The following is a 24162-nucleotide window of genomic DNA, read 5'->3' on the forward strand; positions in this document are numbered from 1 at the left end:
AAGAAAAATACAATGGCAACTATTACATAGTATTTCTATTGTGTAGGTACAGTAGATGCCAATATCTTCAAGAACATATATCATAGTAAAATGTAGGAAAATTATTAGGGAAGTGCTAAGCTTTGAGAATTTACTACCTTTTAAAAATATGACTTCCTGAATTGTAAGTGTAGATAATTTAATTTTATAATGGCTGGGTTTAACGACTGGTTCATGAAACTCTGGAATATTTTGCAGTCGTCTCTCATAGGCAGTACAAGCCAGCTCCAGCTCAACACTCATTTCCTTTTTACTAAAATAGTAACATTCTTCAAATTTTTTTCTTTAACTTGCTTTTTATTTACAAGATTCTTTACCCAATAATTCATTCACTCAACCAATATTCTACCAGGTGCCATGTGCCCTCATGAACACAGTCACTGTCTGCTTTGCCTTCATTAGCTTATGGTCTAGTGAGGGAGACAGTTTGTTACCAAATTGATAAGTAGATAAACACCATCAATAAAAAAATGCACCTTGTAAGTAGGTCTCTAACAAGATGTAACAGGACGATGTCATAGTAAAAACGCTGAGTCCGTAGGTGTATGGAGGTCAGGGTGTGGCAGGGTGGAAACTCCTTTCAGTTCAGGCCAGGAGGAGCGTCTAGATGACAGGAACTGAGACCCAAAGGATGAGAAGGGACCAGCCACGCAAAGTTTAGTGGGAAAAGGGGGCAGAGGCTATGTTCCTTGGAGCCATTTTTGTGAACTTTACAGACACACAGAACAGTTCTGTTTATTGCTCTTAGAACAGTCCTTGTAGAGTGAAAATGGGGAGGCTCCCTACCAGGTTCAGAGTGGGGATTACCCTTGAGGGGAGGGAGAGAAGGAGAATGAGTTAGAGGCAGTGATGGTCTTCAACCACATCTTGGTATTTTCTTAAAGCGAGAGGAGGGAGAGGTCTGGGACAAATTTGGGTGGTGGTAATTTTCCTTGGCTCTAGCTGGTGGTTACCAGGCTATCAGCTGCATTATTCTTTATAATTTCTGATGCTTGAAATATTTCGTGATTATTATTGTTTTAAGAATGGAGGGAAGAGGTGGTAGGCAGCAGACCCAACCAGTGTAAAGGTTCACTCTCAGATCATCATGGCAGCAGAAAAGTGAAGGGAGAAGAGGCTCGAGAGAAGCTGAGGAGGCAGCCAGGGACCAAGTCAACTGGGTCTTGAAGGCTATGACCCTAAGTTTGAGTTTTATTGTAGGTGCAGTGGATGACACATTGAGCTGGAGAGAGGCATGCCTGATTTATATCGATAAATGATTCCTCTGGCTCCTTTGAGGAGAATTGGTGGAGAGTTAAGAATGGCATCAGGGAGGTTATTTAGGATCTCTTGCAGTTGTCTAGATAAGAGCTGGTGATGGCTTAGACCAGGGGGAAGCAGGAAGCTGTGGAGAGGAACATTTTTGAAACCTGATTTGAAGGACTTGCTGAGGGATTAGATATTGGGGGTGCGGGAGCAGGATTGAGAGGGAGGGATGAAGGGCAACTTTCTTTTAAAAAAACACACACACAATTTTATTAAGATACTAGAGGTCTGGTGCATGGATTCATGCACCAGTGGGTCCCTTAGCCTGGCCTGTGCCCTCTCACAATCTGGGACCCCTCAGGGGATGTCGGACTGCTGGTTCCTGCCTAATTCCCATAGGCCAGGCTAAGGGACCCCATCGGTGCATGAATCCGTGCACCAGGCCTCTAGTATGCATATAAGATGTTTCATTAATTTCTTTTCCCCTTTCTTCTCCCTGCTTCCCTCTGAGATTGTCATCAGTCTGTTCCATGTTTCCATGCCTGTGCATTGAGCATCTGCCCCTGGTGGTCAGTGTGCGTCATAGATACTGGTCGAACGGTCGCTTAGGCTTTTATTTTTATAGATTCTAGACCTCGTGAGGTGGCTCTGCTCCACTGAGTCCTCAGAGAACCAAGCTTGATCTAGCTTATCACTCTCTCTATGCTTGGATTATCCTCACAGTTCAAGTTGGTAGCTAGAGCTCCAGCTATCACATCTGCATTCTAGGCAGCAGGATGGTAGAAGGGCCTGTATCAGTTGTCTTTTGAAGAAGTTTTCAGGACGCTGACACATGACACTTTCACTTACATTCTATTGGCCAGATCTTAGCTAGAGAAGAAGCCAAAAAATGTATTCTGTTATTACAGGTAGCCAGGTGCCCAGCTGTAATTCTGGGGGTTTGTTACAATGGGGATAATCAGCAGTCACGGTCTTATGATCCCCTCAAAGAAATAAAGGAAGGAGAACATCCATTAAAGAGATCAAGACAGTGGGTTTTTGTTTGTTCATTTGAAAAACTTTGCTCTTAGAAAGACATCTGTAAGAAATGAATAAACAAGCCACAGACTAGATAAAAATGTTTGTAAATCATATATCTGATAAATGACCTGATTCCAAAATATGTATTTTAGAAAGAGAGAGGAAGAGAGAGAAAGAGAGAAATACATCTACTTGTTGTTCTACTTGTTTATATATTCATCGTTTGATTCTTTTATGTGCCCGGACTTGGGATCAAACCCACAACCTTGGTGTATCGGGATGATACTCTAACCAACTGAGCTACCCAGCTCGGACTCAACATATATTTTTTAAAACTCTCAAAATTCAACAATAAGAAAAAACCCCCACAATTTAAAAAATGGGAAAAAGATCTGAACAGGCACGTCTCCAAAACAGATATGCAACTGACAAATATGAGATTACAGAGGCCATAAGGAAACTGTTGGGGGTGATGGATATGTTTGTTTTCTTGACTGTGATAATGGATGCATACGTTTGTGAGAACTTATCAAATGGTACATTATATGTCAATTACACTTCAATAAAGCTGTTAGAATAGGAAAAAGAAGGAACATGACATGAAACAAGAAGGCAGAGTAAGAAAAGATGGATGTGAAATAGAAACAATTAAAAATTCTGAGAATGAAAAATATTCATTGCATTGAAAGTACTCATTGAAAAGGGAAGAAAAGAAAGGAAGAAACTCTATAGATGGACAACCTCTGGACTGGGTGCAGTTAAAGAGAAAATTAGTGAATTGGGAGAGAGGTTGAGAAATTTTCCCAAAGTATTGTCCAGAAAGAGAAAAACATGAAAGGGCAGTTAAAAGACATGGGGAATAGATTGAACTACTCCAAAATATGTTCAATAGAAATTATTCAGTAGGAGACTGGAGAAAATGATTGAGAAGCTATACTCAAAAGCATAACAGCTGAGAATTTTTCAGAATTAAAAAAAGAGATATCAGTCCTAATCAAATAATGTGCTTGCTCATCAAGTAATGCACACATTTTATAAAAGTGAATCTCCACTTCAGGACCACATGGTGAAAGTACAGAAAATCAAGAATAAGGAGAAAGTCTCAGAATGCACCATAGACAGGTTATCCTCAAAAGAACCTTAGACTAAGAGTGGGCTGCTGAAGAGCGCCTGGCAGCCTTCTTGACAGTCTTCAGAAGCGCTGAAAAAGAATAAGACTTCATCTGCTTAAAATTGCCTACCCAGCTGAACTCAGGAATGATGATGAAAGAATGGCAGTTTTACAGAAGGTAAAGGGGCCCAGCCCAAACCCCGAGGCTCTTGAACATTCAGAGATTTGGGAGAGGAGGAGCCCTCTCAAACCACGTATGTCTAGTCCTCCAGAGAAAGCCTCTGTCTCCCAGAGAGAGAGAGAGAGAGAGAGAGAGAGAGAGAGAGAGAGAGAGAAGAGGAGAGAGAGAGAGAGAGAGAGAGAGAAGAGGAGAGAGAGAGAGAGAGAGAGGAATTGTATTGCTGCTGGCTCAGGCCTGGGTTTCAGCCCTGCAGCAGTGGGGGCGCTGTGGCGGGAGGGCAAAAGGAAGTTTCTGGATGGTAGCAGATGGAGCCAGGCCCTGGGCCCTGGTTTTGGGAGGAGCCCAGGAATATGAGAGCCCCCTGTAGAATGGCCCATTCTAGACTCCTTCTCTGTCTTCCAGATTGTGGACAAGAACAACCGCTACAAGTCCATAGACGGGTCAGATGAGACTAAAGCCAACTGGATGAGGTGAGTCCTGCTCTCTGCTAACTTCCCGGGAGACTTGCCTGGACTCTGGAAAGAGACGGGGGAGATGCTGGGCCTGTGGGGTTTCCAGTGGTGGGGACCCTCAAAGGCACCTGGACTGCTGTTTGCAGGGTTTGAGATGTGTCTAGCTCTAGGCGACCCTCTAGTTCCCCCAGTCTTCCATCAGGGGGCTCTGGAGGAGGCCTGTGGCCAGACAGGTGGGATACAGGGACCCCTAGAGATGGGGTCTGGCGTACCCAGGCCCCTGGCTCCTGGCCGCATTCCCTCCACCCAGGGCTGCACTGCCTCTCTGAGGGCAGATCCTGCTGGAGCGGTGCAGGACTCACCCAGGGCAGCCACCGCAGTTGTCTCAATGGCTCCATGGAGAAGGAGGCTTCCGGCAGTTTTCAATCGTGCTTGAATCCCAGGCATGAGTACTTCCAAGAGTGGTTTTACTGTGGTCCGGTGTTTGGGACAGAAGTTTGCGCCAGAAGGATCCTTTATGGCCAGCCAAGGAGAGCAGGCGACTGGCCAGGGTCGCCCAGAGGCGGCTGAGCTGAGCTGGAACTCTGAAGGCTCCCCTTTGGGTTCTGTGCTGCTGGTCTGTGCTGTGTGCCAGGGCCCCACCCGGGGGGTCTGTGGGAGGGTGTGGAAGGTCTGACTTGCCTTGTTGCCCTTTTGGTGGCCTCTCTCTGGGACTTGGGAGTGGTGATGGAGGTTTGGATCTGGGTTGGGAGGGAAGGGAGGCCTCGGATAGCTGGACCCAGGCCACAGCCACACGATGGATGGGGCCCTCTGGGCATCTGCAATTCTGTAACTTGTGGAGACTGGGGCCTGAGAGTGTGCTTGGAGGAAGGGCAGTTAGGGACTTCCTAAGAGGAAGTTTGCTGTACTCAAACAATGAGACTTTCCAAGCAAATGAGGAGTAATGGGTTTGAGGTGGGGAGGGTGTGACATTGTCTCCAGTCCCCTCTCTGTGGCTTCACTGCGCCCCTGTGCTCCCACCTGAGCCTCAGCCATGCCCTGAAAGTGGCTCCAGGAAGGCAACCCACCCTCCTGACTTCCTCTCCCCGACCACTGGGTGCAGTCAGCTCTGCACATGCAACTTACCGCCCATTCCTGAGCACCTACAGGGAGCCAGAGCCTGTACCAGGCGCCCTGCCCTCCCAGGACACACCTTCCACCATGAAAACTGCTCTTTCTGAAACCATATGCTGCGGGGCCCAGATGAAAGAGGAGGGGCCTTTGAACTGAGCCTTCGAAGGGGCCGGGCTTTTGTTTGAAGGCACGGTGAGCAAAGGCATAGCAGTGGGACCACACGCCCGCTGAGCCATCAGATGGCTGTCTGGCGCGGGCCCCTGGCCTGTGCTCCTGCCCCTGTTGCTGTAGGGGCTGCCGGCGAGCGAAGGAGAGTGTGTCTGACACAGTCTGGTTCAAGCCTTCCTGCACCGTCACTTCAGACATTTTGTCGGGGGGAGCTGATTCTGTCCCACTTTCCCACCCATCTCTGGCCTTGCAGCTGGGGAATGAGGCTTTACCACAATTCCAAAGCAGGGTTCATCATCTGAGCTAAGTGAATGATCACCTGGCCCCCCAGAGAGTCTGACTTACTTGGGCTGGGATGGAGCCCAGGGCACCGATGTTCTTTAAAGCTCTCCGTGGTAATTCTGATGCGCCACTAATGTTGAGAACCACAGCTCTATACCAGTCTTCATGCTTCCTGGGTAAACTGAGGCCCAGAGCAAGGCAAGGTCATGTGGTCAGTGGCAGAACAAGGTCATGGGGTCAGTGGCTGACCCTGGACTTGTGGGCTAGTGTTCTTCCTGCTTGTGCACAGCAGCATGGCTTCCTGAGCCCTGTGGGCGGCTTCTGCCGCCGCTACCGTGCGGGGTGGGATTTGTCCTGTTTCTGCTCCAGGCCTCCTTCTGATCCAAGATACACCAGGGTAGTCACCACTGTGGGGTCCTCATCGCATTGAAGGCTCCAGGAGTCGGTGGGGCTCGGTGTGTGGTCGTTGTCAGGGAGATGCCCCTCTGGTGGTAGTTGGAGGGGGAAGCCAGTTCATCCTGGGAACTTCCTTCTCCCTTAGCGTGCAGCTGCCGTCTGTGCAGCTTTCCCGTTTGCAGACACCGTCAGGTGCACTGTCCCTGCCTCGGGTCTTCTGAGGATCAAATGGAGTTTCTTCAAATACGCAGTGGGCCGGGAGGAGAATGGGCACCCGCCTGGTGAGCACTGACTCTATGGCAGCCCTGTGCTAGGCGCTCTGCAGTCATGAAATCGGTGGGCTATTTGGCCCCTGGGGTATTGGCAGTCCCTTCAGGCATGTTTGGCTGTCACAACTCTAGGGTGGATGCTGCTCAGTTCTCTTGGGCAGAAGCCACAGATGCTGATTAACCTCCTGTACCGCCCAGGGCGCCCCTCCCCCACTAACAAAGAAAATTTCTGCCCCAAATGCCAACAGCGTTGAGATGGAAACTCCCTGCATGCAATCCTTCTGGCAGCCCTGGGAGGTGGCACTAGATGCACCACCCTTGTTTTACAGAAACAGTTTGCAGAGGAGACTGGGCCTCTAGTCCCAGGTCTGTCCAAGGGCAAGGCCCGGCCTCAGGGGTCTTTGTGCTCCTGGCCTCTCGTTGAAGCTTCGGCAGCAGTCGGAGAAGTGAATCGGGTTCCAGGTCTCCCTCCGTACCCCGAGTTCTTGTGTTGGGATGGACCTTTTGGCACTAGTTAAAGGGCAGACAGAACCACACGGTGGAGACTGAGTTCAAAGCCAGAGCAGGTGCCAGGCCAGAAGGGGGAGGGGCCATGCTGTCCCCTTGCCCAGGGCCCCTGGCTGCTCTATGCAGATAGAAGCCAAGGTCACTCCTGGTCTCCATTGAAATGGAACTCACCATCCAGTGGGTGCTCATGGGCTCCACACATCCTATCCATGAGCTGCCAGAAAGCCACAGGCGCCTACATCCAAAAGGAGCAGCTGCCAGCCAGCGCTCCAGTGGGAGGGGCGTGGGGACCTAGTGGGGACTTGGGTGCAGGGGACGGGGCAGAGAGCCATGGGACAGAATAAGCTCTCTGTGACCGTACCCTAATTCCGAGCATCACCAGCAAGGCCACAGACCATGAAAGGCCTCTGTGAATAGTTGCCCTGTTTAATTATTCTTCCTGCCAGCCATGCATAGAAGCAGTGGCCTAATCCTAACCCCTATAGGCATCCTCTCTTCCTGTTCAGGGCTTTAGAGCTCTCGTACACCCCAGTGCCTTTGCCCCCTCGGAAGAATCCCCTCGGTTGGTGCGGTTGTTACTCCCTTTCCGGATGGGGAGAGTGGGCTGGGAAGGGCTGAGTGACTGCTCTGGCGGCACAGCTGAGAGGTAAGGCCGGAACCAGAGGTGGGCTCAGCCCAGCGCTCCCACCTGCGTGCGCCGTGTGGCTCCCCTCCTTCCGAGGAGTAGCGCGAGGACCTCTCGGTAGGAGGAGGGTGTAGTGATGGTGAGCTGGAGAGGGCGCCCAGGTGCCTCCTGGCTCCCCAGCTGGGGGCCGGCATTAGGAAGGAGGAGGACCGCCCACGCTGACAGTCATTTACCCAATTGTGCTTTGTGGGATATTGCACCCAAGGAATGTGGCACCCCTGGCCGATCGTAAGCGGAAGCCCAAGTTCTCCAAGGAGGAGCTGGACATTCTGGTCACCGAGGTGACCCACCATGAAGCTGTTCTCTTTGGGAGGGAGACCATGCGGCTGTCCCATGCCGACAGGGACAAGATTTGGGAAGGCATAGCTCGGAAAATCACCTCCGTGAGCCAGGTTCCCCGCTCCGTCAAGGACATTAAGCACAGATGGGATGACATGAAACGGAGGACCAAGGACAAGCTGGCCTTCATGCAGCAGTCCCTGTCAGGCCCCGGGGCCGGGGGCCGGGGCCCTGCCATTGTGCTCACTGCCCACGAGCGGGCCATCGAGTCAGCGCTGCTCTCGGCCCGTTCCGGGCACAGCTTCCCCAGGGCAGAACTGGATGGCACCGACAGCCCGTCGACCAGCTGTGAGTACCACCGTCTCCCCTCCCCAGGCTCCTCCCGCCTGCTCCCTAGGCCCCTCCTCGGCGGTTTCCCACTCACTTGCCTACTCCTCTCTTCTGTCCCCCTCTGATTCGCCCATCTTTCCACTCTTCCCTCCTCGTCCCACTCTGTCTTCTCCACCCCTTTCCGTTCATTCATTCTAGAATATTTCCTGAACACTGCGCCAGGAGTTGTGTATAAAATCTACACCGGTCCTGCTCTCGGGGAGTTCCTAGACTCGTGGGAATAGACAAACTTTAAGTAAATAATCGCACAAGGAAATTTGTAACAAGGGATCGAGGGACCAGTACAAGGAGTCCTGAGGGCTGACTTCATGGGTGTGTGACCCTTGCCATCACTTGTAACCGGGGCTCCGAGCTGAGTTAAATGCTCTGCTGTTCCCTTCCCAAAACTCATAATAGTTTTTGAACATGGCGCCCTGCGTTTTCATGTTGCACTTGGCCCTGCAAATGATGTAGCAGCCTGTCTGAGAGTAAGTGGGGTGGAACAGGCTCTCCACCAGGGGCTGGGGAGGGCTCCCAGGAGGGACAGCGCACTGAGATGCAAAGGATGAGCAAGAGTTAACCAGGCCGATGACTGCGTGGGGCGCAGAGGGGAGGGGAGTGCCTCACAGGCGGAGAACAGCATGTACAAGGCCCCGCATCAGGAAGGCGCTTGGCACGTTCCAGGAACAGAGAAGAGCCAGGGAAGCCCAGTGGAGCAGGAGAGGGGGAGGGGGTGTGAGAGGAAGCCAGCCAAGTCTTCAGGGCCCAGGCCATGGAAAGATCAGCCCCCTCTCTGTCTGTTCCTAACGTCTCTATTTCTGTGTTATTTTCTGCCTTCTCCCACTTCTCTCTGCACTCTGCCTCTTGCTGCCCGCCCTGAGGCTCCCCTAGGATCCCTGCCTCTGTGCTCAGTGGGTCCCCTCTGAGTCCACACCACCCTCGTGTCCCTTCCCCCCCTCAGCATGTGTTTCCCTCTCTCCCTTCTGCTTCCTGTGTCTCAGGACAGACTTTGACTCCAGGGGCTGGGTGTTGTGTCTCCTGGCCCAGCCCTGTGTGTTTCTAGCTGGGGCTCACCAGAAGGGGGAGCAATCGAGGCCCTTCTGTGCTGGAGCTGCACCCCCTTCAGTTCTTCAACTTATAGTCGTAACTGGAGGCCATCTGGCCTCTGAGAGACGAGCAGGGCAGGAGAAGCCGGCCAGCCCACCGGAGGGCGGTTCACAGACCCGGCCTTCCCTTCCCAGGCCCCTTGCTATTGGGATCTGCTAATTTCCTGTTTGGCTGGGGCTCCTGACAGGTGGCCGTTCAGACTCAGATTTTTAGGGCTGAGAAGGAACGTGGAGACCGAGTCTAACTTCCTCGTTTCCCAGATGAGGAGGCATCTGAGCTCAGGGGGGTCCCCAGAACCAGGACTCCAGCCCGGATCTGCCAGCTCCCTGGGTGTCAGTGTTTTGTTAAATTCCAGGACAATTCCATCCAATTATGAGAAAAAGAAGGGGCCCTGCACCCGTTAAGTTTGTTGCCTAAATCCTGCCCTGTTCACCCCTCTGTCTCCTCAAGAGGGAAGGTAATGAGGTTACCAAATGTGAACTGGGCTGGGCAGGGGGCCCGGGACCCTCCACTGCAGGCTGGGCCAGCCCCCACCCCCCCTCCTTCCCCACCAGTCCACCAGCTGTTACAGCACTTGGCCAGGGCTCGGTGGAATGGGGCCCTGGAAGGGAGGGGGCAGCACCACCTCAGCCCTGCCTGCTCCTTCCAACCCTGCCTCCCAGAACGGTGGCCTGATTCCAGGGGGATGGCTGCTGTCCCACCGAGAGAGGCAGGGAGGCACTGCTCTTACTGTGCTGGCCCAAGAGAGACCCCAGGGCCCTGGGGAGGCATCCGGCCAGGGGCAAGATGAGTCTGTCTGTCCTCCCATCACCTCCTCTGGGAGTGGTTCTGAATTCAGCCCCTCAGGTACAGGTGTGCCTGTCAGCAGGGTCAGCCTGTATATTTTTATTCCTGCCACGGGAACCAGCTTATAACCTGATCACAAGAAAGCCGAGGCCTGTATGTGCAGGGGCTGGGCCCCTCCCTGTGACTGGCCGGCTGGCTGGCTGACGGTCCCTGTGTGCCATCAGACTCCTGGCAGGAGGGGTATGTCTGTCCGGGTAGCCTGCCTGGAGTGGCCCAGGGGGGCGTCGGGGCTGGTTGCAGAGGGAGATGTCCTGCTCGGCACTTTCTGGGCTTGTCTGTTCTGGCGCCATTCCTTGCCTCCCTTCTCCAGCTTGTCAATATTCCCCTCCCCGCTCCCCGCGTGACTGAAAGTTGCAGATTCCAGCAAGGCCACAAGGTGGCCCCAAACAACTCAGAAATGGCCTCATGGAGGCTGGGACTCAGAGCGGCATCTAGTACCTTTTGGCAAGCGCGTGTCCCTGTCATCTTTGCCAAGCACCTTTGCGTCTGTTCTCTGTGTAGTCTTCTTAACAACCCTGCTAGGCGGGCAAGGGGTTGAGGAGATAAACAAGAGGAGTGGCTCTCTTTGCTTTGCAGAAACTGAGTCACAGAGAGATGGAGAGGGCGATCAGGCTGACATGCTGTCAGTGACGCCGGGGTCGCGCCACGTCCCCTGACCTGGGCTCTCCCGCACTAGACTCGCTGTTCCTGTGAAAGAAAGAGACCGGGCACTGCTCATGCTCATTCCTCTTCGGCAGTTCCTGCCCGCTTACCTCAGGGCTTTGGGCAGCAGGTGTTTTTCTGTGGGTGGGCAGGCAGTGGGCATGTGCCGAGCTAGGCTGGGTGGTGACAGGGGAGGGGGATGCTAAGGTAACTTGGGGGGTGGGTCCAAGCCCAGGGCTGCCCCCTTTCTCCCTGATGTAATTGTTTGCCCTTGTTTGTTTCTATTCCCCAAGATGATGAAGATGAGGAGACACCCGGGCCCTCAAGGCAGGCTATGCGGGCGTCCCTGCCGCAGTCACGGGAAGAAGAGGCCCGTCTGGCCAGGCCCACCCTGCTCCGCTCCTCCTCCTCCTCAGACCAATCTGAGACCGTGGGCCCTAAGCCAGAGACCCTGCCCCGACCTTCGCCCCAGGCCCAGGCCTCCTGCAGGACCCCTCGGCCACACCCCAGCCCGCCCAGAACGGGCCTTGACTGGCAGCTCCTCCACGCCCACGCCCAGCAGACTGAGATGTTCCAGCAATTCTGCCAGGACCTGGTGACCGTGCACAGGGACATGGCCAACAGCATGCACGTCATCAGCCAGGCCATGGCCGAGCTGACCAGTCGCGTCAGTCAGATGTGCCAGACGCTGACAGAGATCCGGGATACGGTTCAGGCATCTCAGCGGGGACCTGATGAAGCAGCGCCCACAGGCTCTGCACTCCAGGCCGAGGCTCCCCCGCTGGAGCCCCCACAGGCTCCCCCAGCACCCACCCCTGCACGGACTACCAGGTCTCGGAAGAGAAAGCACAATTTCTAACCTGGCCAGTCTGCACTAAGAGGAAGAGAAATGGAGGAAGGGTGTCTGGCCTTGAGACAGGAGCCGGTCTCTTATGTCCAGGTCTGATGACCCTTGTAGGATTTGGGGGGATGTCATCTCCTCACCGAGGGCAGGCTGGCACCCTATGCTCTGACCGAGCATGTACGCAGCCTCCTCTCTCATCTCTGGCAGATGCTCAAGATGCAGGAAAAGCTCCCTGCTTGATGCTTGCTTGGCCTGGAGGGCAGCCTCCTCTTGGTCTGCGCCTCATGGCAGCAGGCCGGCAGGGAAGGGGGAACAAATGTGGGGAGCATCTGAATGGAACCCCACTTTCCATCCTCAGGGCTGTGTCAGCCTCCCAGGCCCTGATTCTGCTGCTTTCAGAGGAAGCGAGGCCTGAGAATGGGCGGGTGGGGCCCAGCCCTTCCAGGAGGGGTCTGTCCTCCCTCCCCCAGGGCTCTGACCCTGGTGGGTGGCACCCCTGCCTTGGCCTTCGCTTGCCCTCCTGTGTGCGTGTGCTCAGCTGCTGTGCTTGCCGTTTGTGGAGTGGGGAGCAGGGGGTGGCGTCGGGAAGAAGATGACCTGGCGTTCGTAGGGAGAGCACTGGATGCTTCTCCCGCGCCTGCAGGTGTGCGCTCTCTGGGTTCTCAGGGCAGCCGGGTGGCGGCCCGGTCCCGGTCGGGTATTATTATCCTCACGATTGCCATCATCATCCGCATTTCATAGACAACAAATGACACTGCAGTTGGTGGCGGGCAGGACTGGAAGCCAGGTCTGTGGATGTTCCCAGCTCCTCTGTCGGGGGCCAGATCTGGATGAGAGAGGTGTTGCTTTTTGCCTGCCCCTGCCTCAGCTCTCCTGGGTGTGAGTGGAAGGCGGGTGGCAGCAGCATTTAGGAGGTGAGTTTACTCACCTCGCCAGTGGCCGGGGGGTGGGGGGAGCGGGGGCAAGTCTCGGGATCCAGAAGGAAACCCCTCCTCTGGCTTCTAAAAGTACCCAAAGCCCAAAGCTCAGAAGAGCTCCTGTCTGTTCCAGGTGCCAGCATGCCTTGCCTCTGCTTGCTTGGGCTGCATACGCATCAGTTACACATATCTGTAGCTTCATGTTTTGTTTTGGAGTCTGGGGAGAGAGCCAAGGTCTTAGAGTTAGGAAGGGACATGGGGGGTGGCAGATGCAAGCTTAGCTCTGACATGGGTGCAACTCGGCTCTTTGCTCCTTGGCCTAAGACTGACCCTGGCAGAAACTCTCAGCCCCCAGCCCTTCACCCTCCCATGCCTGCCCGCTAGAGCCATAGTGGGGCTGGGAGGACTGCCGTGCCCAGTGCCTGCCGGGCCGTTCCTGGAGTGCTGCTTCTACACCCAGGCCACGCTTTGTCCCTTGTAGGGAGAATGGAGGGCAAGTGCAGTGTCCTCGTGGCCTCAGCTCCATCTCCCCGTTCTCTGGTTCAGTTGGGGTCCCTGCTTCCCCAAACTGAACACTCCCCTGTGACAGCCCAGTGGCTTGATTATTGCCTGGCATTGCCCTGCCCTCCGATGCTGGAATCAAAGATTGCCTTTCCGAGTATTTTTGTTAAGATGGCAATAAAAAGAAATTGATCTCACACTTGGAACACACCCAGGCTCCAGGATCTTTCTTTGGTGTGTATTCTCTTTCTTTGCTTCCTGTGAAAACCTCCAGGCCCCCAAAGCAGGGGTTAGATGACCACGGGAAAGCCTGCTGGCGAGAAGGCTCAGGTGCCCCTGGCATTTCCCAGGTCCCACTGCTCTCAGGTGCCCCGTATCCACAACCATGTGAGGCCCTTGGAGGAAAGGAAAGGAACGGAAGGGCTGAAGGAGGAAACTGTTCAGCTACATTTAATTTCTACGCACATCAAAAGTGAGATGTTGCTAAATGAATTTTACCATTCGTTCCCCAAAAGTAAGTTAGTGGTTCTGTAAAAACACCATTTCTAGACAGAGACTCCAGAAGGGTCAGGGGCTGTCCATTTGCCCTGGAGCCCAGGCACCCCCTAAGGCTGAGCTCTGTTTGGATACCTCCCCGTTCATCCCGGATCTGTCTGTCACAGGCAAGGCTCTGCCCACCTAGATCTGAGGCTCCTCAAAGGAGCGATTTGGCTTCCTCTGGCTCCTGTTTGGGGCCTCCTCAGCAGGACAGGGGCCTCCGGACATGTATTGCCTTGGCTTAGTGCCAATGGCACAGAGAGACTCTCCCAAGCAGAAAATCCCCAGGTCCTGACCAAGGATGCATCCCCTTTCTGGAAGGTTCCATTGGAATCTAGGCCATTCTTTGCCATTCTTGGCCAAAATGCATGGCCATGAAATCAAATAACCTGATTTCCAGGGGATGCAAAGATGCTGTGAAAGATGCCTGGGGTCCTTCCCACCAAGGTCAAGGCACTAAACAGTGACAGGCACCTCTCCCTCTGGACCTGAGGAGGGAAAGGGTCCAGTTGGAGGCAAAGGGGACAGAGATTAAAAGACGGGTCAACTTTCGGTGGATACTTTTCCAGTTTCTTTTTCTTGGCTTCAGAGGGGACTATGGGACTAGCCTGTCAAAACAGGGAAGTGAAATGGAAATGAGTGGGCAGTCAATTTCAGCTTCTAAGAGTCCAAGGCTTCCAGCCATGCCAAGGGCTGGCTGGGTGGTGTTTTGTCAGAGGCCGAGTGACCATCTGGTGGGTGGATGTGTGATCCAAAGACCCTCCCAGCCCAGAGACCTAAGTGCATGTAGGAGCACACATAGTCCGACCTCTCCTTGGTTATTCTTTTCCCATTCCTGCCTCCGTGACCAGTGCAGCTTCCTCGCCATTGGAGACATACCCACTGAGCAGGAGTGTCTGAGCCTGGCCCTCGCCTGTCCCTTCCAACACAGTGGGTGTCCTGTGGGTTATTTTCTCTCTTGAGTTAGAACTAGTAGTTTCCTGACCCAGCTAGAAAATTTAGTGCCCTTGATAAAACACAGTGAGTGAGGTCTGAGAAGTGTGGACTTAGTGCCCATCTATCCTGTACCCAAAGTCAGCGAGGAGGTTGGGATACAAATAATCCATTCTCATCATGAAAGGTTTAGTCCAGAACACCGACCCCCCCACCCCCCGCATACCACCCACCCCTTCGATTTCTTCTAAGGTCCCCAATTGGTTGTCTTTGATTGGAAAGCTATCAAATGAGCACTGACATCTGCAGAGCAGTCTGTTAGGCATTTCCCACCCCCTCCTGACATACTCTGTGCCTTCTTTCCAATAAGGTGGTGACCTGGGGACTCAACAAATAGATTTTCACTCCCTGGAGGGCTCTCGCTCACCTGTGGCCATGGAATGGGACGGGCAAGGTTGTTCATAAAGGGGTTGTCGTGTGGGGACAGGAGGGTTCTGGGAGTGGATCAAGCCATCGGGTGTTACTGTGAAATAAATACAAGGGTGAGACCTGATTGAGGTGCAGTGATTGATGTTGAGACTTAGCTGGCTCCACTTAGCTTGACCTCAGAAATCACGTAGCATAAACATCTCAGGGGAATGAGTTGTTATGATTCACTAAGAGTTGTTATCCTATATAATAAAGAGCTTATATGCTAATTAGACTGAACAGCAGAACGACCGTCCGGGTGACCTTCCGGATGAAGCCGGGGCTGTGAGGGGCTGCAAGGGCCAAGCCCCTTGCACGAATTTCATGCATCGGGCCTCTAGTATATATATCATATTTCAAATGCTGAGTTTCAAAACAGCCAAATGCAACCACATGCTGAACAAATTCTGATCTGTCTTTGAAGCCACGTTGTGATGGATACAAAGATTTGGGATTCTCTTCCTAAATATTGATTTCTTGTTGGGTAGGAGAACACCAGGAGGTGGAAAGAGAAATTGACTTGAATTTTTCTAAGTGTTCTGACTTCAGAAGTTGCTCTTTAGAAGAAATCCCTGAAACTTAGGTGGTCTTCATCTCTTTTTCTCTTAAAGTTGGGTGCAGGGAAAAATAATTCCAGTCTTTAGAGCTTGATGGCTATTTAGAAACTGAAAAAAGAGACTATTCTTTCCTTGTGCTCTGTGATGCAAGTGATTCCTGTGAGGAAAAAGGTGAATGAATGGTTTGCCTTCTCTTTCTGGGAGGAGGAACATTTGAGTCTACTTCAGTTCTGTTCCATGCTAACCGCAAGGCTGATTAATTTTTGATGTCAAATTCAAGACTCGTGTTAAGTTGGGGACTGGGAAATATTTTGCATACTCAGAAGACATCTCAGATATGGAGAAAAGTAGACTCCTGCAATTGGAGAGTTGAGACTGGGAAGGATGAATCTGTAGAGATTTCTCTTTTCCCTGAGATCTTTGTTAATAATGACATGGCTGGGTGTCACGAAGGTCATGGTGTTGTCTCCACAGTTCAGGGAGACCCACGCTCCCTGAATGGATGTTGATGAGAACACAGATGCGTTAAGGCTAAGATCCTAGACAAAAGCAAGTTCTGGGATCTAAGCGCCTTAAATCCTGCACGCTCCAGGTGGAGCTCTGACTCGCTTCTCTCAAATGGGCAAGGCAGCCAAAGCTGGTGTCCTCTTCCCCGCCCCCCTGGGGTCTGTGTGACATCCTGTTGCCACAGTGGGTTGGTTCCTGGACCTGAGTGGTCCCCCTCATCAGGTCACGGCGTACTCCAGGGCTGAGCAGAGCAGAGCAGAGCAGACTGCTCAGGGGACTGTCCAGATGGGAAGGGGCTGGATGGACTCAAAGGGTGCTATGCCCGGACATCGTGAATGTAGATGCGCAATGCTGCTGGCGCCACAACTGCCACCCCTGCCACCCACACTGGCATCGGCATTCTTGTACATCATCTCTGTTTTTAGGGGTTGGGAGTGGGAGTAACAGTAATAATAGCTTACTAAGGAAGACTCAGGAAGTACAGAAAATTACAAAGAAGTAGATCCACCTATAATGGATAATCACCCTTAAAACTTTGGTATATTTCCTTCAGGTTTACTGGGGCTTGTTTTCAAAGCATGCTGGAACCATCGAGTAAATAGCTTTCAGACCTACTTATTGCTCACTCTCCGTTGTATGAGGACCATTTCCCGTGTCATAAAAGACCCTTCGAAAACATTTCTCTCCAGATGAGTAACATTCCATTATATGAATACACCATGGTTTATTAAGTCATTTCTCTAGTATTAGACATTTGGATGTTTTTGCTTTTGCACTATAATAAACAATACACAGACAGCGTGGTGGAATGCAGTTTGCATATTTGGTCTGCACGTTACTGTTGTTTTTTAACTTTTCAAGAATTTTGACGAAATACACATAAGTATACAGTTCATTGGCATTAAGCACATTCCCATTATTGTGCAACCATCACCACCATCCATCTCCAGAGCTCTTTTCATCTTCCCAGGCAGAAACTTTATCCCCATTCAACACTGCGCCCCTATACCTACCCCCCAAGCCCCTGCTCCCTTCCTCCCAGCAACCATCATTCTACTTTCTGCCTCTGTGAATTTGACCATTCATATGAACGGAATCATACAGTATTTGCTGTTTTGAGACCAGCTTATTTCACTTAGCACAGTGGTTCCCAACCTTCCTAATGCCGCGACCCTTTAATACAGTTCCTCATGTTGTGGTGACCCCCAATTTCATTGTTATAAATTGAACATAATTAAAGCATAGTGATTAATCACAAAAACAATATGTAGTTATATATGTGTTTTCTGATGGTCTTAGGCGACCCCTGTGAAAGGGTCATTCGACCTCCAAAGGGGTCGCGACCCACAGGTTGAGAACCGCTGACTTAGCGTGTGCCATTAAAGGTTCACTCATGTAGCATATGTCAGAATCTCCTTCCTTTTTATGGCTGAATAATATTTCATGTGTGTATATAACACACTTTTTAATCTAATTCATCCATTAATGGACACCTGGGCTGCTTCCACCTTTTGACTATTGTGAATAGCGCTGCTGTGAACATGGGGGTACAAATTCTTGTTGAGTCCATATTGTCAGTTGTTTCCCAAAGGGTTGTGCCAGTTTATTCACCACCATCAGTATAGAGACACTTTTCTTGCCACCTTTACCAATACAGATATTATCATTAAGAAAAAAAAATGTGTGCTGCCGTGGACAGCGTTGCTAGTGGTTGGAGCATTGGCCTGTGCACCAAAGGGTCCCAGTCAAGGGCACGTACCTGAGTTTCAGGTTCATTCCCCGGCCCCAGTCAGGGTGCGTGTGGGAGTCAACCAATCCATGTGTCTCTCTCACATTAATTTCCCTGTCCCTGTCCCTCTCCCTCTCCCTTCCCCTCTCCCTCTCTCTCCCTCTCCTCTGTCCCTTCAACTCTAAAAGAAATGGAAGAATATCCTTGGGTGACGATTAATGAAACAAAAATCTGTGCCAATGAGACAATGTGCTACTTTGCATTTCTTACTACTGATGCTGAATATTTTTCATGCATTCGTTTTCCATTTGGATTTTTCTGTGAATTATTGTTTCCTGGATTGCCCCAAATGTAATTCTTTGCATCATGTCAGTTAGACAGACTTTGGTTTCTTCCCTGGCTTTTGAGACAAATCATAACCTAAGGGAAAAGCATTTATTTTTGACTACAAATTTCCTAGATGCTGGTGTAACCCAGAACCCTCAAACTCCAAATAATTTCCTCTTGCCCTTTTGGTCTGTACATGTCCACCTCTCTGCAGATGTGTCATCTCACCTTTTGGAGGTGAGTGAGGTCGCAGGTTGGCTGTTAGGACTGTCATTTCAGGGGGGATGGGTGAGGACCATAGATTCTGAGGGTTCGGCAGAGCTTTAAAGGTTACCTGGGCTTGCTGACTGGGTGATTTACCTGCCCACATCAGAGCGATGAGTTCTCCTGGGAATAGACCTCACAGCTCCATCTCCCATTTATTAGCTCTTCCACCTTAGGCAAGTCACTTAGCCTCTCTGAGCCTCAGTTTCCTTACCTTAAAATAACTTCAGTTAGCCAGTGGTTGCTAGCCTGTCCTTACCTTCCTCTTCTGTCCCCACTGGACCCCCTTCCCCCCAAATTTTAACGATTTTAATCTTTAGCATTTATTAATTGATCTCTTGGGCACCCTTGTCTCATGAGTTATTTCTGCTAGATTTTGTGAAATACGGAAAACTGTCCAAGGACCCACTCTGGGGGACCCCTGTGGTTAAAAGTTAGTGAAAAGTAGGTGATCTGTCAGTTTTTCAATCACCTTTTTACCCAGTGTTGGATCTTATATTTAGAAGAACCTGGGATGAAGGCAGGATAGGTGTCATGTCCAGTCTCAGAAAACAGAGATTTTAAAGTTTCAGAGACTTGCTCAAGGTCACATAAAACAGTGAAATCGAGACCAGGGATGGACTCTAGCTGGCCTGCCTTTCCTCGGGAGGGCAGCTGCCCTGTAGGGTTTTGCGTAAGTCCAGATGTTGGTGGACTTTTAACCATTGTCACTGCCCAACACCAGCAGGCACTCACAAGGAGAGGCTCATGCATTCTCACCTGTCCTCCTCACCCCCAGGTACGTGATCATCTCCAGGGAGGAGAGGGAGCAGAACCTGCTGGCGTTTCAGCACAGCGAGCACATCTACTTCCGGGCCTGCCGGGACATCCGGCCCGGGGAGTGGCTGCGGGTCTGGTACAGTGAGGACTATATGAAGCGCCTGCACAGCATGTCCCAGGAAACCATCCATCGCAATCTGACCAGAGGTGAGTGCCCACCCTCTAGGTGAGGGCCATGCCCATGCCACCAGGCCCCATGGGAGGCCAGGAATGCTTCTCTAGAAGCGTCCTAAGAAAACCGATGGGAAATACGGCAATGGGGAGACCCAGAGGACAAACAGGTGGTCCAGGGCTGAGCAGCAGCTCTGGGCAGGGGTGTGGGTACCACGTATCCTCCATGAGAAACCGTCCCAGAAACCCTATTCCATGTGAATGTCTTATTATACATTTCAGAGTATCATGGAGAGAGGCAAGTCTCCACAGCCAAGCACATACATTTAATCAAAAGCAATCCTATTTCCCCCTCAAAGTGATGGAAAGATGTTATAAACTGCCACTGCTGCAGTAATACGTAAATTTACTAAGGACTTGATATGTGCTAAGCATGTGTTCCATCATGTCCCATGAAGTCAGGACAACAGGAGCGCCTACCTGAACCTGTACTGAGAGAATTAGCTGGTTAGAACACATTTAGAACAATGTCTACCTTGACCGTTGTAAGCCCTCAGTTGGAGACTTTTAAAACTAATGATTCATGTGGATTAGTATCCCCATCTTACAAATGGCAAAACTGAGCATCAAATAAATATAGCGACTCACCCAGGGTCCTATGGCTAGGAAGGGCAGAGCTGGGTTTCTAACTCTATCTGTTAGAGTTGAGGCTCTGAGCCCTAACCTATGATGCTATATGAACTGCCAGGCAAAACTAGTTACCCCCCACCCCCCTGACCAACCTACTTTTTGGAAATAAAGCTCCATTTGGAACATGAGTAGAGAAGATGAGAGGGGGTAGGAGTGGCCCACTGAAATTAAGCTACCTTTAAAAACAAAACACAGCAAAGCAGACTGTGGACATTGAGTGCCCAGCGGCTGCCTGACTTGGTAAAAGGTATCTGGTGATTGGATGGGAGTGAGAAGAGACCCAATAGACATACTCATCTCTTGTCTTCTTCGGATCCAGGGGTTGGGCACATGCTGATTTCAGCTGGTAAGGCATTTTTCCACAATGAGATCGCCATGGTTTCCATTTGACCTCTGGAGGCGCCTCGTGTAAAAGCATCTGATGCATAGTAGGTGCTCAATCTTTGTTGAATGGATAAAAGAAGAAACGAAGGAAGACAACAAGAAGTCTCCAGAAGAATCATGCCACCAAAGAGGAGGAAATCAAGAGAAGTCATGTCTGAGGACACAGGTTCCATCCTCTGGCCATAATCTTTTTGAATTCTTCTGGATTTGTCATGTCCCTTTCCCCCCGGGTCTTCTCCAAAGCACTTCAAGCTGCATCATCCTCAGAGAGCCCCGAGACCCCAGGGGAGTGCTCAGAGAAGGGAGTGAGCTTTCAGGGGTGGTTCAAGGAGCCTGGCAGGCAGACTGGACATGAGATGCACCTAGACATGTGAAGATACAAGAGGAGGGAATGTCTATTCCTGGCCAGGCCAAGAAGTAGGAAACAGGAAGGAAACTGAAAGCCACGGTGGGGCAGGGCCAAGGCAGGAGGTAGGTCCTGAAGTCCTTGTGAGCAGTTGTGGATCTCAGTGGCCTTTAGATGTTGTGTCTCTATAGTGTTGGCAGACACTGGAAATGGGTAGCGGTGTCTTAGATCTGTATGCAAGTCCTGCTCTGGAAGGGAGATCCCCATGCTCAATCCCTTAAGGTCTTACTTGGAAGGAGGCCTCTTTGTAATTGGAGGCTGGAGCCCTGATAAAGGCCAGAGCATGAATTATTTGTCCTTATCAAATAGGGACATTAGTTGGTGCCAAGAACTGCTTCCTGAAGCACGTAGAAATGCTTTCTTTGTGGTTATCTTTTAAGAATAGGAGCATCTAATGTATGTATTTAAAGAATTCATGTTGTTTGATCGACTTTGAGTCATTGATTTGAGTCATGGTGTTTTTCCCATGTTTTATGGTGGTGTTAGAATCAATTTCATGACGCTTAAAGGTCTTTTTTGACCCATAGAAGCCTTTAGTCCAAAGAGGCCTCCTGCTCATCTTAGCACATTTGAATGACCTTGTCTCTGAGCAGAGTAGCATGAGGAATCCCTGGTGATGGGTAGTCTTGACCTCTAGGCGTCCTCAGCTGTTTGCTGCCTGATCCGTCCGCGAGAAACAGGGAGGGTGGCCTTGTCGTTTAGAGATTCTGAATGAGCAAGCGTCACATATAATCTGCACAAATATATTGCATTTTTAAAAACTTCTCTTCATCTTCACACTTTCTGTCCCCCAGCTGTTATAGAAATGCAGGCTGTGGGGAGCGCCTGAGAATCAGAAGCCTTGGACGTGAGATCATGCCCTAAGCATTTACATGAGGACAGAAAAGGAGCTTCCTGAATAGGTTACTTGCTTTTGTGCTGTTACCTGTAGGAAATCTGGAGTCACACGCGGGCCTGGGCACAGCACCCCATGCCGGCTGTGGGAAGCCGAGGCTTGGTCACAGCGTGGCTCTGGTTTGCACAGAGATCCTTTGGCCTTCCCTCCGAGGTCTTTCAAAAATGCAGCTCTCAGCAGCTGAATTACAACATATGAGCAGGTTAAGTCTTTGCTCAGTCACATCTCCCAGGGCCCGCCCCTGATCTAGGAAGCCTTTAGGATTTCCTAGCTCCACAGGCTGCTGTCAGGATCTTCTGAGGACTCCCCACTTAGCACTGTCCCCCCCCAGGCAGCGTTCGTACTTCTGTAGCAGTTTATGGAACTGTGCCAGCCATTGTGAAAATCTGGCTAAAATAATTCATTGCTGGGGAGTTCACCAAGGATTTGTTAAGTCATTTACATGATAGGAAGAAAGAGAAAAGAAAGCATTGTTTGTATTGCCAGGGAAGGAAACAGCTATATTTTGAGGATGCTTTTGGGTCAGCGTGGCCATGTGGTTCTTTACCTTGCTGGAGGCTGTCAGCTTGGAGCTGCAGCCACTGAAGGTGGCCCCTCTTGCATTGTCTTCCTGCCTCAGCCGGCAGGCTTTCTCACATACTGCTAGTTTGCCGACCACTGGGAGAAATGGAAAGGACAGTTGCTCTAGGCGGACTTTGCCCTAAGTGGGCTGACTTCAGAGTGTGAGGGAGGAGGAAGGAGTGGGACTCTGGTATTTCGTGTGTACCTTTTACCAAGTCGAAGCAGCCGTCTTCTAATTGCTAGGACTGGACCAGACGCCTGGAGGGGTGGGGAATCCATCCTCACTTAGCTCTCAGGAATGTCACCACCCATTCATTTGACCGAGCAGGAGGCAAGTACCTTCCAACTACCTCCCGCCATAGCATTTTTCTACATAAGACTCCATTGAAACTGTCTCTTTAAAGACTTCTCTGCTTTTTTGGGTCCTATGATCCCATGATCTACTGAGCCATCGCCTCTCCCTTTTTGTCACACCTGCCCCCACGAGGCCAGACCCAGAGGGATGTGTCAAACGACTTCCTAACTGAAGGCCTGCATTGTTTTCTGCCTGTTTCTCCACTTGGGGCTTTTCCCCACTTCCTCACACCCTGGTTTTCCTTCCTAGGAGAGAAGCGGTTACAGAGGGAGAAGTCTGAGCAGGCTCTGGATGACCTAGAGGACCTGAGGGGTCCCATTCACCTCCCTGTGTTGAAACAGGGAAAAAGTTCCTACAAGCGTGGTTTTGACGAGGGGGACGTGCACCCCCAGTCCAAGAAGAAGAAAATTGACCTCATTTTCAAGGATGTGTTGGAGGCCTCACTGGAAACTGCAAAGGTGGAAGCCCGCCAGCTGGCCCTGAGCACCTCGCTGGTCATCAGGAAAGTCCCCAAATACCAGGGCGATGCCTACAGTCAGTGTGCAATGACCATGTCTCGTGGCGTGCAGAATGTCAGCCGGACCCAGGGGGAGGGGGACTGGAAAACCCCCCAAGGGGCTTCCACGGAGCCAGGCCCATTGGATGATGAAGAAGAGGAGCCTTCATCATTCAAGGCCGACAGTCCTGCCGAGGCCTCCCTTGCGTCCGACCCGCATGAGCTACCCACCACCTCCTTTTGTCCTAATTGTATTCGCCTAAAGAAGAAGGTTCGGGAACTCCAGGCAGAACTAGACATGCTTAAGTCTGGGAAGCTTCCTGAGCCCCCCGTATTGCCAGCACAGGTACTGGAGCTCCCAGAGTTCTCAGACCCTGCAGGTAAGTCGGTGTGGGTGAGATGGTGTCGGAGGGAAGAGCACACGGTGGGCAGTATGAGGGTGGCAGGTGCTCTGCGGGAGCCACCTTCCGGGAAACCTAAGGCGTGTGACTCGGAGGTGAGCTCTGGCCACAGCCCGCGCCCTCAGGTGCCCCCCACTGACAGGTCACTTTGCAGCTCCTGTGGGTGCTCCATGTCTTGCCCTGTATTCTCGTCAATAAAGGACATTCCGCTGCAGAAGGGGTGTGTGCTGTGTTCTTGAACCGTTGCCTTTCTCTGGTGGTCCTGGTGGTGTCTGACCCCCACAGCCCAACTTCTAAACCCAGTCCTTCTCTCTGCCCAGTCCTGTCTGGGAGAGCTCCTGGCTCTCCCGACCTCAGCCCAGGAGCTCACCTCATTCTTCTCTTCCCGACTTGCTGCTCTGCCACATGGTCCCATCTCCCTGCCTGGGGTCTTGGAAGGACCTGGGTCCCGGGCGTTCAGCTGCATGCTCCTGCCCTTCTCTGTGGCTGCCTGGATGTCTTGGAGCTGGTTGACAAGGAGGGTTTTCAGTACACATCTGCAGCTTAGAGTATTGACACAGCACTTTCTATTTGAACCACATCTCTTAGCTCAGAATGAGGTGCTTCAGATATTCAAAGCACGCATCTGTGCTCCGGTCCTGAAATAGCCGGGGGCCATGCCAAAGCTGCCCCCATTTGAGGGTAGCACGCCACCCCTGACCACCTTAGTGGTGGGACAAAGGAGCCCCATGTCCTCGCTCTCTGACTTA

General features: G+C 51.5%; 1 protein-coding gene across 2 annotated transcripts in view; it reads left to right on the forward strand.

The window, feature by feature from the left end:
* PRDM11 (PR/SET domain 11) overlaps positions 1 to 24162 on the forward strand; it is a gene marked incomplete at its 3' end in the record, with an annotated part of 43944 nt that overhangs the window by 17291 nt on the left and 2491 nt on the right. The window contains exons 4-6 of one of the 2 annotated variants that reach the window (XM_081100364.1): positions 3999 to 4066; positions 19074 to 19261; positions 22766 to 23392. In XM_081100364.1, coding sequence (XP_080956490.1) covers positions 3999 to 4066; positions 19074 to 19261; positions 22766 to 23392 — 883 coding nt within the window. Of the gene's footprint in view, positions 1 to 3998; positions 4067 to 7673; positions 8096 to 11004; positions 13184 to 19073; positions 19262 to 22765; positions 23393 to 24162 lie in introns of those variants that run through there. The other variant, XM_081100365.1, reaches the window with a different exon arrangement.

This window comes from Myotis nattereri (assembly GCF_964212035.1).
Source record: "Myotis nattereri genome assembly, chromosome: 9".
Taxonomy (NCBI): domain Eukaryota; kingdom Metazoa; phylum Chordata; class Mammalia; order Chiroptera; family Vespertilionidae; genus Myotis; species Myotis nattereri.